At 38.5% G+C, this 21,757-nt stretch overlaps 1 protein-coding gene across 5 annotated transcripts in view; it reads right to left on the reverse strand.

The window, feature by feature from the left end:
- LOC149148582 (putative E3 ubiquitin-protein ligase RHB1A) overlaps nt 1-21,757 on the reverse strand; it is a 46,462-nt gene that overhangs the window by 9,782 nt on the left and 14,923 nt on the right. For 4 of the 5 annotated variants that reach the window (XM_089442122.1, XM_089442124.1, XM_089442123.1 and 1 more), the window contains one exon: nt 20,150-20,564. In XM_089442122.1, the coding sequence (XP_089298248.1) occupies nt 20,150-20,564 (415 nt within the window). The remainder of the gene's footprint in view (nt 1-20,149; nt 20,565-21,757) is intronic. The other variant, XM_089442126.1, reaches the window with a different exon arrangement.

A 21,757-nucleotide genomic window follows, 5' to 3' on the forward strand; every position in this document is an offset into this window, starting at 1 on the left:
TCTTAAACATAAATCCCTTCATCAAAAAGCTTTTTCCCCTTGTTACTGCTCAAAATTTCACCAATTGTGTAAAATTCCCAGTCCACAAGGTGAAAATCGAAGGGAAACTTGGAGATATTATTCAGTGTCACCACAAGAACCCACTGCCACTCTTTAGGTTGGCTCTTCTCCAACTCAAGGGGAGCATGAGATTGCTAAAGCTTAGGTAGTAGGGGCTCAAGTTGAAACAAGTGTGTCTTTAGCAAAACAAGTGTTACAAAATCAGTTTAAAAAAAGAGTGATGGGAGGATCAAGACTAGTGTCACACTGTCAAGAAGTGTTACAATTTACAAACATCTCGATTTTATCGTGAAATCGTGACTTTTTGGCCTATCCAATTTTATTTGCTGAAAAATTTGACGATTTTTCAAGGGCAATAAAATCACAATTTTATTGTAAACCGCACGTAAAAATCATGATTTAAGTGATTTTTTGTAAGATACCACTTAGGCGTTTCACAATTTTTCCTTTAATTTTTGAGTTTTGACTGAGTGTTCAGTGTGGTATTTCATCAAATAATTTGCACATATATGGCTGTAGGAGCATTCTTTAGTCTTTTATTGCAATTAAGCATACCCAATTCCAAATGAAAATCAAAGGAACACTTCAAAACAGCAGTATATATTTTATATTAAACTCATAAATTCCACATACCAATGACAGGAATTTGTAACAGCAAGATGAGAGAGAAACATATGAGTAGATGGCAGATCCTTTCGTCAAACAGTTAGGCTGTAGGTGCATGTTTCTTTTATTCAAAATAAACATACACAGTTCCAACAAGTACCAAAAAGAAACTTCCAAACAGCAATATATAATTTATATAGTACTCATAAATGGTACATACCACTGGTAAGGGCTTGCTGTAGCGATATTAGAAAAATATGATAAAGAATATCGACATCCTGTCAGTGAATACTTGGATGTAGATGACTGATAAAAAACCAAAAATATTTGTCTCCAAACAACAACACAAACTCAGCTCCAAAGCTGATATATATGGCTCAGAAATTTATCTTCCATGTACAGTAGTCCAGCTCAGCCACAAAACGATGTAACTCAGCCCCACGAACTGGTTGTCTATGACAGTTAACTCGACCAGCAAGGAAAGTGGAACTTGGCCCCTTCAAGAAGGCTGAACTCGGCCCTCTTCAAAGCGTCAAACTCAGCCAACAACAAGGATATGAACTCGGTTCCTTATGATGTGAAACTCGGCCCTCAACAAAAAAAAATAAAATTGACCCACAACTCAACCAGCAGATAACTGAAAAACCCTCAGCCTCTTTTACTGATTTCAAACAACTTGATATGAAGAGGAAACTCAACCTCTTAAAAGATACAAGCTCTCCTCCAAATATGGCTCAAGATTCGGCCTGCATAGATAATATGAAATACTAAGAAGACAGAAAATAAAATCAACTGATAACACGTTGTATTCACCTTCTTCTGCCATTATCTTCTTCTACTTTGAAAACATTGAATCCCAATGACAAGGGTGTATAGTTTCAACACCAAAACCAACGACTAGAATGAAGGCTTCCAAAAACCCTAGACTCTTTTCCAAGAGCTTTCCAATTTTTTTTCCAAATGGCAAAAGACAAGAATGAGGAGAGACCTCTCATTTCCCCTTTTTATAACCCACTTGACTCTATTTGCCACCTTTTTTACCTTTTCCCTCCAATTAAATATTCAAAGCACTTTTCCTTTCTTTATTTGATAAAGTGACTTCTATTAACTAATTAAAACCACTTTTAACCCCAGCAAATGCTTAATTCGCCTCCATGGTCGCACCGGCCACCCAAAGCCTCTTTTTATCATTCTGCCATGTAGATTTTCCTGACCTGATTCCAACGATCTATTACACTAAAGTGATTCTCCAAGTAATCAACCCAAAACAATGCCTTAGGTGTAATTAATTAAAATATGCCTGTAGATAACCTCGTTTTACAGAAATCGCCTGAATGCAACGGGACAAGAGCGAACCATGTGGAATTGATCCTAATGATGAAATATGGAAAGTGATCCTAGTCGGCTAAAACTCCTCAAAAGCCTCTAGACCCATCAATAATATAGTCTTGTTCCCATGACCTAGCTGACATTGGCTCTGGATCTCTCCTAATCTCACCACAAGGCAATCCGGAAATTGGGGACATTACACATTTTTACTTTTTTAACTTTTGTATTATTTTAATTTTGCCAACTTTTATGATTTTTTTTATTTTCTGGACCCTTGCCAATTTTATCCTTATGTCGATGTTTGCAACATTGGCATCAAGTCCCTTGGACAAGTGGAGTCAAGAATCGGTTAACAAGGGATATAGCTATGGGATTGAAAATGGACATTGCCCTAATAAAAGATCTACAAACCAGTTATGTTGCTGCCCACAAATGTTGAAAATTACTTACAAGAATTCCTAACAAGGAAAATAAACAATGCATGTATGAAGGCATGTATACAGAAGGGCAAATAAAAATAACAGGCAAATACAAATCAAGACAAAGGATGCTACATTAAATTACCATCCATAGACACAAAGATAATTAGAAGGGAAATGAACCACAATTAAAGTCTTCTTAACAAGAGAACGATCTACCTAATTAGGAACAGATGTTACCCATATCATTTCAGCCATTCAAACATCCTTGATGCAAGTGACCTCCATTAGTTTTCAGCAATATCAACCACAAGAAATCTACCAGGGAATTGAAAAACTTGTAACCACACATCCAATGGAAAGATAAATCCCTTATATAGATTTCATCTATGCCTCCTCAACAATAAAGAAGTATTTGTTTTCCTAGATCCATTAGTTCTCCAAGTAATAACAATATAATATCTTCTCAAACACCTCTTTACTAAAAGTAGCAATGAGTTGTTGAAATCCATATTCTTCTCCAAGAATAAACAATAAAATATCCAAGAAAAATGATACAACAATGCTCACATGTAACCAACTCCAAGAGACAAGTCAACAATAACAAAATAGTGGAGTTCAATATATAACACCCTCTAAAAATAGCACAAGAAGGTGGGATGACTCCTATATATGAGTGGGTGGTTAGTTGACCATGAATAAGTTTCAAAATGATACAACAATGCTCTCATGTAACCAACTCTAAGAGACAAGTCAACAATAACAAAATAGTGGAGTTCATCATATAACACCCTCTAAAAATAGCACAAGAAGGTGGGATGCATCCTCTATATGAGTGGGTGGTTAGTTGACCATGAATAAGTTTCCATATGTGCACCAACCAACAAAGAAAGTAAATAGATATCAAGGGTGCACTTCTCCCATGTGGCACAAGTGGTCAAAATGTGGCCATGGTTTTTTTAAATTGACAAAATTGAAATTGTCATAACCTTTTAATATTTATTGGATTTTTTGCTATAACCACCTTTTGGAAATGCCACAACCACTCTGCATCAAACAATTTTGATCTAAAACAAATGGGCAACTTTGTCGAAGATATTTGCAAATAAGGTAACACGCATCACCCAAAGTACCTTCTCACATGTACCATCAAAAATAGTAAGAAGACTAAGCCAACATCCAATGACCTCCTTAAAGCCTTAAACCCCTCCAACATAGATAGTTTCACAAGAATATCTCCATAAATGTGTAATGTAATCACTCAAACCACACATGCAGCCTCCAAGGCTAGACATCTCATTAAATACCATGAAAACTGTGGAATGCATGCTCCATCAAGATAACCATAAAATAATCCATTGCATGGTCTCTAAAGTGATGAAAAGTCAACAATCCATATAATAATGCCATGAGCCACACACCAAGTCTACTAGTACCCAACCAACTACAAGAAGAGGGGATGACCCCATCACCAAGTAATAAAATAATGATAAAAAAGTGACGATGCCCCCACATGAGTGCCAACAAGGTGGGTGCTCCACATACAACTATCATAACAAATCACTTCTAGTGTGAATAAGACCAAGATAAGCTAGATCACTTAAAAGATAAGCCTTCCTTTAGTCATATAGGAGCCAAAACCACCATTAAATGTTGCAGTCATCCTCCAAATATGGGCCAAGGGTGAGTATTCCACAAAGGATCATAATATATGCCATAATAAAGTATAATGTGTCAAAACCCCCCAAGCAAGCAAGGGCATTCACATAAAAAAACTCCAACCACATCAATATCATATCAATTAGACCAATAAATCATGTTGGAACAATTTAAAAAGGGGGTTTATGTGCTAGGAACTCTCCAAGAGTGCAAGTCTCATGTAAAATATACCTTCAAAGTGCTAGGATAATCACAACATATAAACCAATGTCCAACCGCCATAATGAGGCAAGTAATGTACCCAACCACCCTTAGAATGGGTCACACTACCTCAAACTGACTCTAAACGCCTTAATTTTAAATTTTCTTCATACACCCTAGTTCCATGGTTATTAATGTTGATACTATTTTTTATTTAGTATCCCTTTCATATAAACAAACATGCAAGCCAACAAGTAATACTACATGCATAACTTAAGCATATAAGCAAAATACATTAAGTAACATATTTCTTTAAGTTCCCAATAGAAATAACACAATTAATTATTCATAGATAACAACATTAAAATATACATGAACATAAGAACACTTATCTTTAATGAATTTCACAAACTAATTACGGACTAAGGATGTTCTTCCAACCTTAGCCAATGTTTCACCAAATCTCTCAACAACAAGCCACCCCATAGTTGAGTCTATGACACCATAAGGGCTAACAAGAGCATTTTGTCACTCATCCCAATATCCTATGGTACATGGTTTATGTAATCAAACAATCATCTCAATCACCTGCTCTCTTTTTCCCCTCTACCCACACAACCCAAGAGGGGATCCCCCTTCTCTGCAACTACAATCCCTTGGGTCAACTCCCTATTCCGGGGCTTTAGAGTACACTGCAAAGGAAACTCTCCATGTTGGGGCCCCGAGGATGCTTCTATGGCAGTGATACATCAATTTTCTTTGTAATTCAGCGCTCTATAATGTCCCCCCATACTAAACTTGGACAGTCATACAAATTGGTGATAATAAATGTGAGTGAATGAATATGCAAGAACGACCTCAACTCACAAAACCCCACCTTTTGTATGCATGCTTCCCACCTGACACTTGACATCCTAGGAAATCTTTCCCAACTACTTTTTGCCCACTTCCCAAGGTTGATTCCCTTTTACATCAATCAAGGTATATGTGCTTTGAGTTAAAATAAAATAACCATTATTCGTGGCTTTGCTCCACTCGACCCTCCTTTAGCCCCCTCTTGTTCCCCTCACATGGAATCATAGCCCCCGTACTCTTTCCATCCCTCTGTCATGCCACCAACAATGTATTTTTATTAATAACAATTTATGCATCAATTACATTACATGGATTGGCTCTTGGCCATATCATTTGATTCACCATCCCATATAAAAATTATGTACAAACACCTTTCCAAATTGAGGGTATTACAAGGCAACATGCCCCATAACCATCGAAAGTATACCAAGAGGGTGATCCATCAATCAAAGGAATGCAAATATGAGAGGGACCAGAAAACCATAAGCCAACTAGCATAACCATATAACAAGGAGAAATGAATCTCCTCCAACCCAAAACACTAACTCAACTATGAAAAGCATCATATCAAAGCAAAGAAGGAAGGTAAGTATACCCAATCCATTAAAAACTTCAATGGTGCCATGCCGCAAATCATATCTTGTTATAAAAAAATGACTAAGTTACCCTCACACAATCTGATAAGTAACAATGGACTCCAACTTGGAGACATGTTCTCTCAAATAAAATTGTATGAAAACCTTAGGAATCTTTGGTTGTACTTGTTTAAGGAGACTTTGCAAAAAAAGCAAGAGCAAATCAGGTGGCAAAATAAATACAGAGTTGTATCCCTAAACACTACATACAATATCCAAATAGTTTATTACATCCAAAATGGATCAAATTTAACTTTACTAGTCAAAGATATAAACCAACAATGTCAACGACCACATGGAAGTAAATCTAGTGTTCATGTATCTTGAGTTTATTCTCCTAATCTAATGCTCTCAAGAGCTTATTTTTTATACTCCACTCAGCATAGAAATATGAAGTGCCAGGAATAACCATACAAACAATGAAACCAACCTAACACTTGATCAATGCCATGAACACTTCCCCTCAAGTTTTATCACCAACCAGAACATTGTTAGAATTCCATGCACCATAGAACTAGTCTATGTTTTAGCTAGAAAACACAACACACTGAAATGACTAACTTTAAAAAATTTTGCACAATAGAATATACTAGAAATTAGATCAATGTACAAAGTACACGATAATTAATACCCAAATCTAATTTATTATTAGTCCTTTAACAAGAAAAGGACACAGGGCTCCTGTACTAAGGAAAGTGGCCCTTTACAATCCTTATGCAATTCCAAAATCAAAACAAAACACTTGTACAAATTACCTCGACTGAGGTTGAGTCCATTCAGCTCTCATCTGCCTTGACCAATGGCTATCCTTTGCCACTAAAACCTATAGCCACTTGTTGTAGCACACAAGGCATTCCTTTCCCTCCTTAAACTACCCAGCTAACTCCCTTTAAGCTCACAGTCAACTCAAGAGTCAACACAAGCTCTTTTCCCACCTAGTAGCCTCAGCACTGTAATTTCTTCTAGAACTAGCCCTCTGTTAGCCTATAGTAGCATTTACCAGACCTTGCTATACTCCCTTAGGCCCTCAATCCCCCTTCTTGGCCCTTAGCCTACTCCTTTAGCCCTTGTGGCTTGCTCTTTGCTTCTTGTTGTGGCCAGCAAACCCTTCACTATCCATCACAGGCTTGCGGCCTTCCTATAACAGGTTGCGACCTTCTTGTAACACTTTGGCCAACCTTCTTCAAGCTACGGAAAACTTTCCTTCAGCCTACAACTTGTTCTTAGGTGCCAAAATCACAGTCCATCCCTTCCCACAAGGCTCGAACTTCTCCTTTACTAACCAGCGAATGCCCTAACAAAACTCTATCTATCAACAAACCTTAACCTCAATCAATTGTCCTCTGGTCTTTCTCCTGTGGCTAGGGCACTCCTTTAGTAGCCTACGACTAGGTCACTTCTAGCCTCTTGCTCTTCACAAGAAGAATAATCCTTCATGCTTCCTCAAGCCTCTCCATTGGTTTCTTATTTATACTCGACCATTCGTCCTTTTACAAGCCCCCTTGTCCTTCAAGAAACCTCCAACACCAAACTCAACATTAAATTAGAATACTAAATGTTTTACTTGGGCATAGAACCCCATCACTTTGGGTACAAAGCCCACAAATTGGGTGCAAATCCCACACTCATAAAATCAAACTTTATGATCTTTTCTCTCTCACAAGCCTAGCAACAAGGGCATGTAAGGGTACCTCCAAATACTACCCAATTTCAACAAAGATGGGTAAAGAAAGAGAACAAAACGTTGTGGTAGACCAGCAATAACACCTCTTATATTAATCCACAATGATTCTCTCTCTTACATTTGTGAGGTACATATGTACTATATACGAGACTCTTGACCATCACAACTGATTTAATTGCCTAACTAAATCATTCGGTTGACCTCATAGAGAAGTCGATTCATGGTAGGTCGACTCAACTGGACAGTCAACTTGACTTACATGTCAACTAAAGAGTCTAGTCAGCTATCTTGTCTTGTCGGCTTAGTCGACTAAGTCTAGCCCCCCCAATAGGATGTTAGTTGCAATCTTTGGCAAGAATTTAAATGATGTTAAGAAGAAGTATTCTACTTATAAAAGGATTGGAGACATTATTTTACCAAAATATTTTTTTGTATATTGATCATCAAGCATTGAAGGTTATAAAAGTCAAGGAATGTTGAACTAGAGACATATGAGATGGGTGGAATTTTTGCAAAGTTCCACTTTTGTGCTGAAACATGCAAGGAATGAAAACAAGGTAGTCAATGCATTAAACAAAAGACCATTAATGTTAACTATAATGAAGAGTGATGTTTTTGGATTTAAGAACATTAAGGAGTTGTACGTGCAAGATGAGAAGTTCACAAAAATTGTGGAAATATGAAGGAATCCAGCAACGTTGAATAGAACTAAGTTAGATGTTTTTGCATTATGGATACTTATTCAAAGATAGACAACTATGTATCATTGAAAGTTCATTGCACATAAGTTTCATAAGATAATAAAATAGTGGAGGTTTGTCAAGACACCCTAGGAGAGAAACCCAAATATTGTTGGAGGAAAAATATTATTGGCTTAGTTTGAGGGGAAGTGGTTATGTTTGTGGAAAGGTATCACGCATATCAAGTTCTTGAGTCAAACATTGTAAACACCATTGCAATTGCCTTTGGAAAACATACCAATAGATTTCGTCCTATGATTGAGAATAAAGAGAAGAATTGATTCCATAATTGTGATGCTTCATAAGTTTTCTTAAATGGCTCATCTTTTACCATGTAGAAAAACAGGGATGTGACATATCACTTGAGCACTTCTTGAAAGAGAATGTGACTTTACATGGACTACCTAAGACAAGTACTTCGAACATGGACACCATTTTTCTTGGTCATATTTAGGCGACAATTGGAAAAAAATTAGGGACAAGATTGCAATTCAATATAACATATCACCAACAAACAAATGCACAAAGGAAGGTTGCAAAGAGGAGTTTACTAAAACCCTTTAACATTTCTACCAAGAAAGAAGCCAAAACAATGGGAAGCAATTTTAGGACAACAAAATTTACATATAATAATTCAAATTGCATGTCAAAAATATTTTCACCATTTAGAATTGTTTACGGGAATTGTTGTCGCCTAAAGTGTACACCTAAGGTTCAACGTTCAAAGTAGGGGTTTTCACTCTAATCCCTACTCACTCTGTTTTAAGCTCCCTCCTAGACAAGCTAGGGGGGGTAGTCCCCAAGGGTAGATGGAAAGGGGAAACTTGTTGGAACAACAAGTTCTAGGACTAAGGGCAAGGCAGTTATTGTTAATGCAACTTAATTTAGATTAGCAAGTGATATTATTAGCAGGCAATGATGGATTAGATTAGATTGTAATGACACTTGAAGGGATAAAGTGCTTCGAGAACAATGCCTTCAATATAATGCCAAAAACAAGATACTTGCACAAGTTAAGGATTACAAATTACAATAACAACAATGTTGCAAGGAAAGGTTAGCATAAGATACAAGACTGATATATGAGCACCAGATAACTTGCAATATAAATGAAACAATTACTTTCGCTTTAAAGAGATATTGATATTATAAGATAAGAACAAGAGACAAGTACAAGATAAATGGAACTTGCAAGTAAGTCAGGAATGCTCATAAATCAATGATGTGCTAGATAAAATGATGTTAGATGCAAGCCTCAGCCTAGACTATGTGAAAAGCAGATTATCAAGATGCTTCAATGTGAGAGATGCCAGATCAAGATTGTCACAAGACTACAAGATTCTAATAGTAACCAATGAAGCACTTTAGGACTATTATATGAAACAATGACAATAGAGAGTAAAATCAAATACCTTTAGTTATTGTGCTTGCTAGGATGTTCTTCACTTATGATATATCAATTAGAAGAAAGTGAATTTTAAAGGATACAAACACAAACAACTAATGATAAATGAGATTGCTAACAATGATAAATGAAAGGTTTAGACTGGAGGTCAGATCTAACTAATGAAATGAGGTGTTAACGTGGACAACAGAGGGCAAGAGAAAGTTAGTACCTAAGCTAGAAGAGCATGAAGAGAGAGGGAGGCTCTTCACCTTAGCAATTCTATAACCAATACTACTCCTCAAGTTGTCAAGTATGCAAAGATTAGCAACGTAATGATGAAGAAGGTGAGTAGTATATTTCAGCGTTAACAACCATGCACCAGACCTCCAAAAAACCCCACTACCAAGCAAATTAGTCACCCAAAGCCCACGGCCAAGCAAAAGAAAGGCAAAAAAGATATTACTAAAAATATTTATGGATTATGTTGTTGAAAAATGTAACTAGTTTTGGTCTTCATAATTGTTGTACTCATTTCAATATGTGTCCTATGTAACAAACAAGAAAATAAAAGAAAAAGAAATTATTATTAAAGCATGGGTTTTATGCTCATTATTGATGGTCTTCTAGGTAAAAGCATGTTCTTCGTGCTTCTAGGGTTTTTTAGGTCTTAGGATTTATTATATTGAGTCAAAAGAGTCACCATCATTTTTAAAAGACCCTTCCAAGCAAAAATTTAATCGTAAAAAGAATTATTTTTAATTATCATTTTTTGGGATTCAACTGCGTTAAGTAAGTCATTCATGTATGACCATTTCCATGAGAGGTAGTCGTAACTGACTAATTTCTCATGATTTTTGAATAATTCACTTAGCACTCATTGCATCGGGTGATGCTCACAGGGGTGAAGAAGTGGGATTGAAACTAGTGAAATGAATCACATAGCATCAATCATCACTTCCGGGGCTTGCACCCGGTAACCAGGACTTCCCAGGAGGTCACCCATCCCAGAACTCCTCTGGCTCAAGCGCGCTTAACTGTGGAGTTTTCCCCACAATCAAGCCCACTTAGCTTGCTACCCCATTTGCAAAACCTTAGCAAGTATTGTGCCTCATGAACCATTCAAGTAGAGATCCCTTGACTCTTTTTGAATTTAAGTATGGGGGTTTACGCAGTGCATTATATTAGATATCATTTTTTGGGATTCAACTGCGTTAAGTAAGTCATTCATGTATGACCATTTCCATGAGAGGTAGTCGTAACTGACTAATTTCTCATGATTTTTGAATAGTTCACTTAGCACTCATTGCATTGGGTGATGCTCACAGGGGTGAAGAAGTGGGATTGAAACTAGTGAAATGAATCACATAGCATCAATCATCACTTCTGGGGCTTGCACCCGGTAACCAGGACTTCCCAGGAGGTCACCCATCCCACAGTCCTGGTTACCGGGAAGTCCTCCTGGGAAGTCTTGGTTACGGGGTGCAAGCCCCGGAAGTGATGATTGATGCATCCTCTAAAAATAGCAAGTCCTCCTGGGAAGTCCTGGTTACCGGGTGCAAGCCCCGGAAGTGATGATTGATGCTATGTGATTCATTTCACTAATTTCAATCCCACTTCTTCACCCCTATGAGCATCACCCGATGCAATGAGTGCTAAGTGAACTATTCAAAAATCAGGAGAAATTAGTCAGTTACGACTACCTCTCATGGAAATGGTCATACATGAATGACTTACTTAACGCAGTTGAATCCCAAAAAATGATATCTAATATAATGCACTGCGTAAACCCCCATACTTAAATTCAAAAAGAGTCAAGGGATCTCTACTTGAATGGTTCATGAGGCACAATACTTGCTAAGGTTTTGCAAATGGGGTAGCAAGCTAAGTGGGCTTGATTGTGGGGAAAACTCCACAGTTAAGCGCGCTTGAGCCAGAGGAGTTCTGGGATGGGTGACCTCCTGGGAAGTCCTGGTTACCGGGTGCAAGCCCCGGAAGTGATGATTGATGCTATGTGATTCATTTCACTAGTTTCAATCCCACTTCTTCACCCCTGTGAGCATCACCCGATGCAATGAGTGCTAAGTGAACTATTCAAAAATCATGAGAAATTAGTCAGTTACGACTACCTCTCATGGAAATGGTCATACATGAATGACTTACTTAACGCAGTTGAATCCCAAAAAATGATATCTAATATAATGCACTGCGTAAACCCCCATACTTAAATTATTTTTAAGTCTAGAAAGTCCTGGAAACTCCAAAAGTACAAGTCGGCCCTAGCAGCATCAAGTCGGCATAAAGGAGGGAACAGTGTTGCAGGAAGCGCCCCCCCCGGATCCTAGGCCCGAAGCGCGCCCCGTACGGAAGCGCCCCCGAAGCGCGATTCCGAAAATGGCGAAGCGCGCTTCGGCCTTTTTAATGCGCTTCCTGGTTTTTAGGAAGCGCCGGCCCCGAAGCGCGCTTCGGGTGGCGCTTCGGGCCTCTGAAGCGCAGCGCTTCGGGCCATGAAGCGTGCGCTTCACGCAGCGCTTCGGAGCGCTTCCTCCAAAACCGCGCGCCCAAGGGAAAAAAACATAATTTTTTTAATTTTTTTTTAAAGTTAACTTAAGTTAGCATTGAGGGGGTGGGTTAGGGTGAGTTTAGGGTGAGTTTAGGGTGAGGAATGAAAAGAATAAAGCCCCCATTCATTCCTCATTTTCTCACTTTGAGTTTATGAGAGTTGGAGAAGAGAAGAGAGGAGAGGAGAAGAGAAGAGAGGAAAGGAGAGGAGAAGAGAGGAGAGCTTGGAGGAGTGAAGAAGGAGGAGCTAGGAGAAGGAGGAGGAGCTTGGAGCAAGAGCTTGGAGGACTTCATCTACAAGAGCTAAAGAGGTAAGTTCAAACCCCAAACTCCCTTGTTTTTTTGAAAAAAAATTTGTATTTTTCTCCTCCCTCTCCTACTCTTTCCCATTGTTTCTACTTGCTCCTTTATTTACAGGTTGTCCACCACCTATATCCATATTCCAAGATGGTGTTCTTTTGGCTTCTATGTATCATTCCACTCTTGGTTTTAATGATGGCAAGGGTGAAGAATAGAAGGGAAGAAACAGAAGAGGACATTGGTGATGGTCCTAATAGTAGTGACCCAATGTATGATGAGGAGGAAGGGTTTGAAGAGGAAGGGGATGAACTTGAAGGGGACACTGAAACACAAGATGGGAAAGCTACATCAACACCCTTGTGGAACTATGTGACCAAACTTGATGGGGGAAAGGGTGGTGGATCTTACAAATTTGTGTGCCCTCATGGTTGTCATGGAGGAAAACCATATTGTGGTTCATATACCCGTCTGAGGAGGCATCTTTGTGGGGTGCTGGACAGTGATGAAAAAAAGGGTTCTGTGGGGGTACAAATTTGCCCAAACATTTCAACTGAAGAAAGAAGAAAATACATCCAAATAGAGATGGCTGCACAACAAAAAAACAAGAAACCAAAAACTCATTCTGAATCAAGTGCAACCTCTAAATTTGGTAGTTGCTCATCTCCTCATGGTACTTCTGCAACCTCTCGAGGTAGAAGAACAATAGGGGATTTCCTTAATGTTGCTGGGAGGGATGATGTGGATGGAAAGATAGTCTGTTTTCTTTGTGCTTGCGGTGTACCATTCAATGTGCTTCGCTCTCCCTATTGGCATGACATGGTAAAGGCCATCAATGAAGCCCCAAAAGGATACAAGGCCCCCAACTATGAGAAAGCTAGAACAGTGTTATTAGAAAGAGAAAAAGCTAAGGTTCAAAGAGCTTTGACACGTTTTACAAATGAGTGGGTGGATTCTGGGGTATCCATTGTATCAGATGGGTGGACAAATATTAGAAACCAACATTTGATAAATGTTCTTGGTGTTTCTTCTAGTGGTGCAGTATTTATTGCATGTCATGACTCCTCCTCCATCAGTGCAACTGCACAAAACATTGCAGATCTCCTATTGAAATCAATCAAAGATGTTGGTCCGAATAATGTGGTTCAAGTGATCACAGATAATGCAGCAAATTGTAAGGCAGCAGGAAAAATTATTGAGCGTACTCATCCACACATCTTTTGGTCTGGGTGCCTGGTTCACACATTAAACCTTTTGATGCATGATATTGTGAAACACAAAGATTGTGGGTGGATTGCTGAGGTTTACAGGAAAGGGAAGCAGCTCATTAAATTCATCACAGGGCATACAAGGGTAAACTACTTCTATGGCACTTACTCCAAGTTGCAATTGCTTAAAATTGCAAAGACAAGATTTGCTAGTTATTACCTCACCTTTAGGCGGCTAGTGAAGGTGAGACAAGCTTTAACTAATCTGGTGTGTGCTGAAACATGGGATGAAATTAACACTGACACAGATGGTGCTAATGCAGTCAAGGACACTGTTCTTGACAGTTACTTTTGGTCACAGGTTAAATATATTTTGCAATTCACCAAACCAATTTATTACATGATCAAGTTTGCAGATTCAGATCGACCAGTAATTGGGGAGGTGTATGAGCAAATGGATAGCATGTTGGGGCAGATTAAAGACATTGTTGAGCCTAGAGATACCACCTTGTACAATTATATTCGTGTAGAGGTGCAAAACCGATGGGAAATGTTATATATTCCATTGCATGCATTAGCATATGTTTTGACACCTAAATACTATCATCCATCATGGCTTTCAACACCAGCACCTGGGGGGGGAAGCAGGAGAAAACCACACCAAGATCAAGAGGTTCACCAAAAATATATGGCTGCATTGAGTAAATTAATCCCTGATGAGGAGGAGGCTGCATTGGTACGGAGACAGGTGAGCAACTATACGCTCAACACTGGTCCATTTGGGAGCATGCATGCAATTAAAGATCGAGAGACTTTTTCTGCTCTTGGGTGGTGGAACATGCATGGAGGGGGTACTCCACTTCTACAGAGTTTGGCATTGCGGGTGCTATCACAGGTGGTAAACACTTCTTCTGCAGAGAGGTGTTGGAGCTCTTATTCTTTCATCCACAGTGTTAAAAGGAACAGGTTGAGTTTAGACCGGGCATAGAGCTTGGTTTATGTTCATTACAACTTGCGATTGTTGTCCCATTACTGTGAAGATGCAAAGTCTAATAAAGACTTGTTGATTTGGGACAAGAATCCAGAGGAGCCCAATTTGGAGGATGGAGTGTTGCGACTAGAGCAATTAGAGGATGCTCTTTTCCAGGTATGTCCATTGTGGTATGAATTTTCCAATTTTCCCTTATAAAGCATTTCTCTAATTCAATTATTCATGTTTTTAATTTTTTTGTTAACTAGTGTTTTTTTTTTGCATGAATTTTTTGAGCGATTCTAGGATGATGATGACCGTGTTGATATGCCACCACCCCCACCCCCATCTGGTCCCTTGGTTCCTAGGTTCCATGGTTCAACACCAACAACAGGGGGTTCTTCTTCATCAGTTTCAGTGCCACGACTTCCACAGGCACCATCTTCTTCATTGCCACCACGTGGAGGCCCGCCACCACGTTCTATTCGTGGTGGAAGGAGGAGAGATTAGTAGATATATTCACAATCTACTACTTTTTGTCATAGATTACTCATTAGACTTGTAGACTTCTGAATTTGAATTTTGAACCTTTTTGGCTTGGCGGTGACCAAGTGACATATTTTGTAAACATTATTATTTGAATTTTGGACATGACAAATGTTGACAGTTGCTCACTTGCTAGATAAATCATAATATGCTCTATGTTTTATGTTTTATAATATGCTTAAATGTTTTATGTTTTATAATATGCTTAAAAATTTGATGTATGTTTGTAATAGCTAGAATATAGATGATTGTTGTACATACTAGTAACTACAATGGAATCATGGATGCCATATCTATAAATATGCATGTTTTCATGTCTTCTACAATTAATTTGGTATTTGGGATGTTTGTTTTGAGTATAAATGCAAAAAAATATAAAAATATATATATATATATAGCAGACGCTTCCGCGGACGCTTCGCTTCCTAGATTTTTGGAAAATGACGCTTCCGCGCTCCCGCTTCCCGCTTCGTGCAACATTGGGAGGGAATTCGACCCCTTGAGAAGGCTATATAAAGGAGCAGTTCGACCTCATTTGGGACTCACTCACTCCACAAGTTTGATATCACAAGAAGAAGTTTGATCTGTAGTTGGGAAGGGCAGAAAGGAGAGCGAAAGCCAAGGAAGAGAAGGAAGGATGAAATTTTCTTGTTTTTGGGCTCGATCTATCTCACAGGTGTGAAATTCTAGCGTTTCTAGGATTCAAGAAAAGGCTGAAATTGCAATACCAAGTTGCAATAGGATGAAGCGCAACATCTTGTAGATGGAAGGAAGGATACTCTATCTAGACCTCGTTGACCTTAGGAGGAGTTGTCTTGCTCCAGGAAGGTCTCAAGAGGAGTTTAGGGTTTCCTTGGAAGTTGCAAGACCGAAATTGCAAGGTCAAAGTTGCACTGAGTAACAGTATCAAAGTTGGCAGGTCGAAGTTGCAGGCTGACTAGCAGTATCAAAGTTGGTAGGTCGAAGTTGCAGTGTGTAGCAGTTTGGTGCAGAATCAAGGAAGGACTTGAAGAAGGGTTGAATTGGTACTAGGAGAAGGACTTGGTCTAGGGTTTGTGTCTTTATATCTCGTTTGAAACAGATTCTAAGAAGAGAAGAGTTTTCAAGTTTTCCCCTTGGAGGGGTTTTTCCCTGGCTGAGAGCCTAATATATGTGTCCTCTATTGTTGCCATTATTGTTCTTGATATTGTTGGATGACAAAATCTAACTAAAAAACATAAAGAAGATAAATAGGATTCACAAGCAAATATCAAGGCTAAGGAAAATAAGATTAATAGCTGCCACTATCAATTTTCCAGCATATGTGTGATTAGTGTTTAGCTATTTCCAAGCCTTTAATTACTGAATTTTGTTGAAAACTCTTCAATCATGTCTGCTTTAGATCTGAAGGCTTTTTGGCCTTCCAAGAAGCTCACAGCTCTGTGGTTTCCTTCTCAAACAATGATACGTGAAGACAAAACCTTAAGGGCACAGCCACAAATTAGTGATAAAATTCCTCAAATGATAGATCAATAACCTGAAAATGGTCAATTGTTAGTCCAGAAGCAAATAAGGTGTGAACAGACCTTAAAAAGGTTTGCGGCTGGGCTAGATAAGGCCTCTATGCCTTGTGGGCTAACCTTAGAAAGAGTCTCGAAGTGATCAGATGCAAAACGACTGGTCATAAACCCCAAATGAATGATAAATACCCCTTGAATTGATGGATGTAGGCCTGCAAGACATAATGTGTTAGTTCTTTAAGTAGCAGACCCTTAAAAAACTCTGCAGCTAGGCCAGATGAGGCCTTTGGCCCTTGCAGCTAGGCCTAGGAAAAATCCTCCAGTGATCAGATCCAACAGGCTAGCTTCCAGAACTAAACCAGAGATGAAAACCCTTGCAAACACTAGGATTTAGGCCTACAAAACATTAAACATTAGTTTGTTGATCAGGTCCAATAAATTCCAAACCCAGCTAGGCCTACAGCTAGGTAATGAGCCCAAATAGGCCTGCGGCCAAGTCCAGAATGACAGATATCCCTAGCAGCTAGCTAAATCAAGCTTCTAATCAAATTTGAGCCCCAAAATTGCCTATGAGCCTGCAAGAAACCAATCCAAGTGAGATTTTAAATACGAAATAACTTCTTGAAAGGGCACGTTCTTTGTGACCCTTGTAAAAGAAGTAAAATTGAATTTTTGTAAGCGTCATTTGTCCCTCCATTCTGCCAAGTCGGCCCTCCAAGAAGACAAGTCGGCCTGCCCAAAGGACGTGCCCCTTCGCATGAACAAACAACTATATATTTGCATCTATAATCCTTCACTTGAAAAGCAATTTGAATCTTATCTACAATTCAGAGTTGTTCTTCTGTGGCATACGAGTTTTCTGTGGCATTATACCTCTGTGGATCCGAGCTTTCTGTGAGACTATACTTCTGTGGATTCAAGCTACCTGAGACATTGTTATTACAATGAGTGTGAACTACCTGAAACAGTGAATGCAATCTACCTGAGGCAGTGTTATTTCGGAGGAATGCAGGCTATTTTGAGGCACTATTTATACTGTGATTATTCAAGTTATCTGAGGCATTCTATGTTTGTGGGACATGGCATCTAAGGATAGACATGTGGCAAACTTATTGAAAAAACTGTGGACAAGATTATGGAAAAATTTGGGCTGTTGATGGAGGGCTGTCTTGGCACTTGGATTACTGGTCAGTTTATTTATGACTTGGATTTCTTCTGTTAACTAAAGATTCTATAAAAAAATGATTGTTGGGCTTTCCCCTTGTGGGTTTTGCCCTGGCCTCTGGTCTAACTCCTGGTGTCTTGTCTTTTTTGCATTGTATTTGTATAATTGCTTGATAACCTAATGAATGATGTAAATGCAAAAAGAAAAACATATATACATAAGTCACAAGTAATTATCATGATGATAAATTCAAGCCTGTACTCGCATTTCAATACAGAGATCCCCATCAAATTGACTTTTGAAAGAATTTGAGGATTCAGCTTCTTCAGAGATATAGAGAAGACTTACTTTCTGAGACTTCTTGGTCACAAAACTTTGAGATCGAGACTTTAAAACAAGATATGCTTCAGTAACATGTAGACTCTGTGGTGATTTGAGCTTCTCTAAAGTTACTAAGCCTTTATTAATAGTCATTTCCTGAGGTTCTCGGTCTTCTGAACAGGCTTTTGGATTTGCAGAATTTCTAAAGTCATCTCTTGAGGCTTTCCAAATTTCTTCAGCCACAATGAGTTCGGTCTTTCTTTTCGGCCTCCCGTGACATGCAATGGAATCCTCAGAGCTTCTGAGGTCCTGAGGCTCGGTGCTGTGGTTATCCTCAAGGTTCGGTCTTGTCACAAAAATTATGCTTCATGGAGATCAGATACTTTGTTCATGTCAATTCGTTCTGGACACAGAGATTGTGAAACTTCATTCTGGTTACTTAATTCTAGTCACAGGGATTGTCAGAGTGTAATACTTCATTCTGATTACAGAGATCAAATAACTTTGATGTTTTTCACAGGGATCACCAAGATTATGCCACTTCATTCTTGTCTTGATCCTCAGACATCCGAATTATCTTGAACAGAGGAGATCTGAATTGGTAGGTTAGGGCTTCTATATATCAGACTTCTGAACGGTAGATGATTTCAACCTTCAGTTTGGAGTGTGATCTCAATGTGTCTTCCTCTTATCATAGCTCTGATCCTATGTTGATTTTTCCAATACATATACTTATCTCTGAAACTTGATAATTACTTCCAATGATATAGATAGTTATTTAACTCTTTCAATGTATCATTAAGAAATTACATATTCAGAAATTCAACCATAGAGACAATAGATCAATAGAGATCACAATGCACAAAGAGACGAAGATTTTACCCTGGGAAAACCCAGCCAACCTTTTCCTTCGAGAATAAATGCAACAAGAGATGCATCAAAATCAAACTAACCAGCAAGAGGACCATCCACCAAGAGCCATGAAAACACTCCACAAAATCCAAGACAAATGTCCTCAATTCTGTCCACAACAAGGTCTGAAATAAGGTCTGCTACAGCTCTCCAAGAGGGCCGAAATTCAGCCTGCAACTAGGCCACAGAGCTCAAGACTATACCACAGAAAATTTACCTCAGAACTTCACACTGAACTCGACCTCCTTTATCTTCAAGAGCGAGGGCAGATCAGGTATCTTTCTTCCTTCTGCTTTTGGCCTCTTTCCTTCTTGTCTTCTTTGCATAGAACAAAGATGCGATGGATGATTCGAAGTGCTCCAAAGAGAGGACAATTGAGGTATATATAGCTTTTCAAATGATGTGAATGGGTGCCTCCTTAGGCAGGCCGACATGATGACTGGGAGGGCACACTTGGTCTCTTGTGAAGGCAAAAATACAAATTTCAAATTTCATGTTCCTGCTCTTGATAAGGTCATGAAGAGCATAAATATTTTTAATACAAAATAAAAAATTTCTTTTTCTTGCAAGCGTGAAGAACATGCTTCAAATTATTCTTCGTTTATCACAAAATATAATTTATATTATGACAAGTACAAATAAGCATTATGACAACCGACCATAGCTACAAGCTTCAACAAGATCAAGCAATCTCCAACTCATAGGCAACATGCTACACAAACACATTGCCCTCACTACCAACCATTTTAATCTAAATATCAGACTTTAAAAGATGATTTGCAGTTATCCATGGCATCAAAAGGGTGTGATGATACTACCATATATGATATGTCTGAGTCTTTTAAGGCTCATTTATCTCAGGCATGAATCATGGCAGTCAGAAGAGTGATAATGCCACATTCCTAGTGAATACCTATTAAGCTTCCATTCTGAGAAGAAATTTACATCCAACAGTAATGTACATCTAAGAGCTGGTAAGAAACAAACACAATTTTACGGAAGGAGAAAATAAGCCAAAAAGTTTTTGTCAACAACATTTCATGCTCAAAATAATGCAACAGTTAATAAATATTAAGAAATAATGAAATATTGCTTACCTTCAAGGCATGTCGGACAAACATCCTCCTCATCTGTTACAGAAACAATCTCACTCAATTTGGATGGTTGGCACATTCCTGGAGAGCTAGGCTTGCTATCTGGCACTTGACCTTTGAAGTCTGTGCTCTTCAAATTTTCAAATGCAGCCAGTGCTTCACCCTCACCCTCAGTTGTGTTTTCTCTAGGTGATTGAGAATCCCTTTGAATAGAACAACTCTTATCATTTCTTATCCCTGATTCATCACGTGGTGTCCGAAGGTACCTCGTATCTGCATCAAAAGGTAATGGTGTTGGAGGAGCCCGATATGTATCAGGAATAGATGTTTCCAAAGATGCTCCAACTAAAAGCCCAGCTGAAGATGACACACCTTGCCCAGCTGACAAAGACTCGTCCTCTTCGGCTGTGGGAGAAGACTGCACCAGACATAAGTCATTCAGCAAACCCACACATTGAATTTTCAATAATAAGTCATTTGCTGGTTATGCAGTCTGAGCATCAATATACCATGTGCAGGAAAGGTGCATGAATATCTGCGGAAACTTGACAAAGAAAATAAGAATATACTTCCATTGTTGAGGTCCAGTTAATTCATGACCAAATAAAGAAGTACTTTATGAATACTGAAATTCAATTTTGGACCTAACGGCTCTTGTGAACAGTGTAAGGATAAAAGCAGTTTAATAGGAGCTTTGGTAAAGAACAACCTGTATAGAAATAAAAATAACAGTAAGATTCAAAATTCTTTGCTGTTTTCAATTCCCTCCTAGACAAGGATCTAGCTTACATATGATCTAGCCGAATTATATTATAAACTATGTGTGAATTTGATCCAATTTTCAATAGTTACGTTTCAGAAAAGTTTAAGCTATTCATTGTCAGTGACAAGAGACACTTGTAGTGGTCCACTTCAAAAACTGTTTTTGACAGTTAAGTCAAAATACATTTACTGTTTAAAACATCTATTTTGTTAATTTATCAAATAACCACACCTATTGCATTCACCAAAATAGTGGTGAAAATGGAAACAACAGAAGTGCAGCAAAAAAGATCACGAGAGTAGCAATATAATAAGAAAGGAAGGTGACATACACAGAGCAGCAAAAAAGCACTAATAGAAAGAGACCAAGACAACAGTACATTAACAAGTCGCTAGGAAGATACAAAAAAAGAAGCACACAATTTTTACAAGGCTCTTGAAAAAGGAATAAGGGATAGATCCTACATTAAGAATATAAACTGCTTCTCTTTCCTACAATAGCAACCACTTCCAATAGAGAGTATGTGTGATGTGTATACAGATCTTACTACATAGGAAATTCTGCCTTGCGAAACAAGGAAATCTCACACGCAAGTGTTGCGGAAACAAGAAGCCCACAGACAGGAGCCGCATGTCTCAAATACCCACAAGAGTGTTGATTTCTAGTAGCATCAAATGTGCTCTAAGTCTGAAATTTTGCAGGAAGGCTTAGACACATGCATTCTCCAATACCCAGAAATTGTTTTGGAAAATTCCACCAGGAGACAGTTTTATTAAAATAATTAATTATTTTTAAATGGGACCCTAAGTCTAAACTTAGGAAAATAAAATAATTAAAAGGTATTAATC

Source organism: Pinus tabuliformis, chromosome 9, assembly GCF_031772625.1.
Source record: "Pinus tabuliformis cultivar Carrire ecotype Pingquan chromosome 9, CPIR1, whole genome shotgun sequence".
NCBI classification, from domain to species: Eukaryota; Viridiplantae; Streptophyta; class Pinopsida; order Pinales; family Pinaceae; genus Pinus; species Pinus tabuliformis.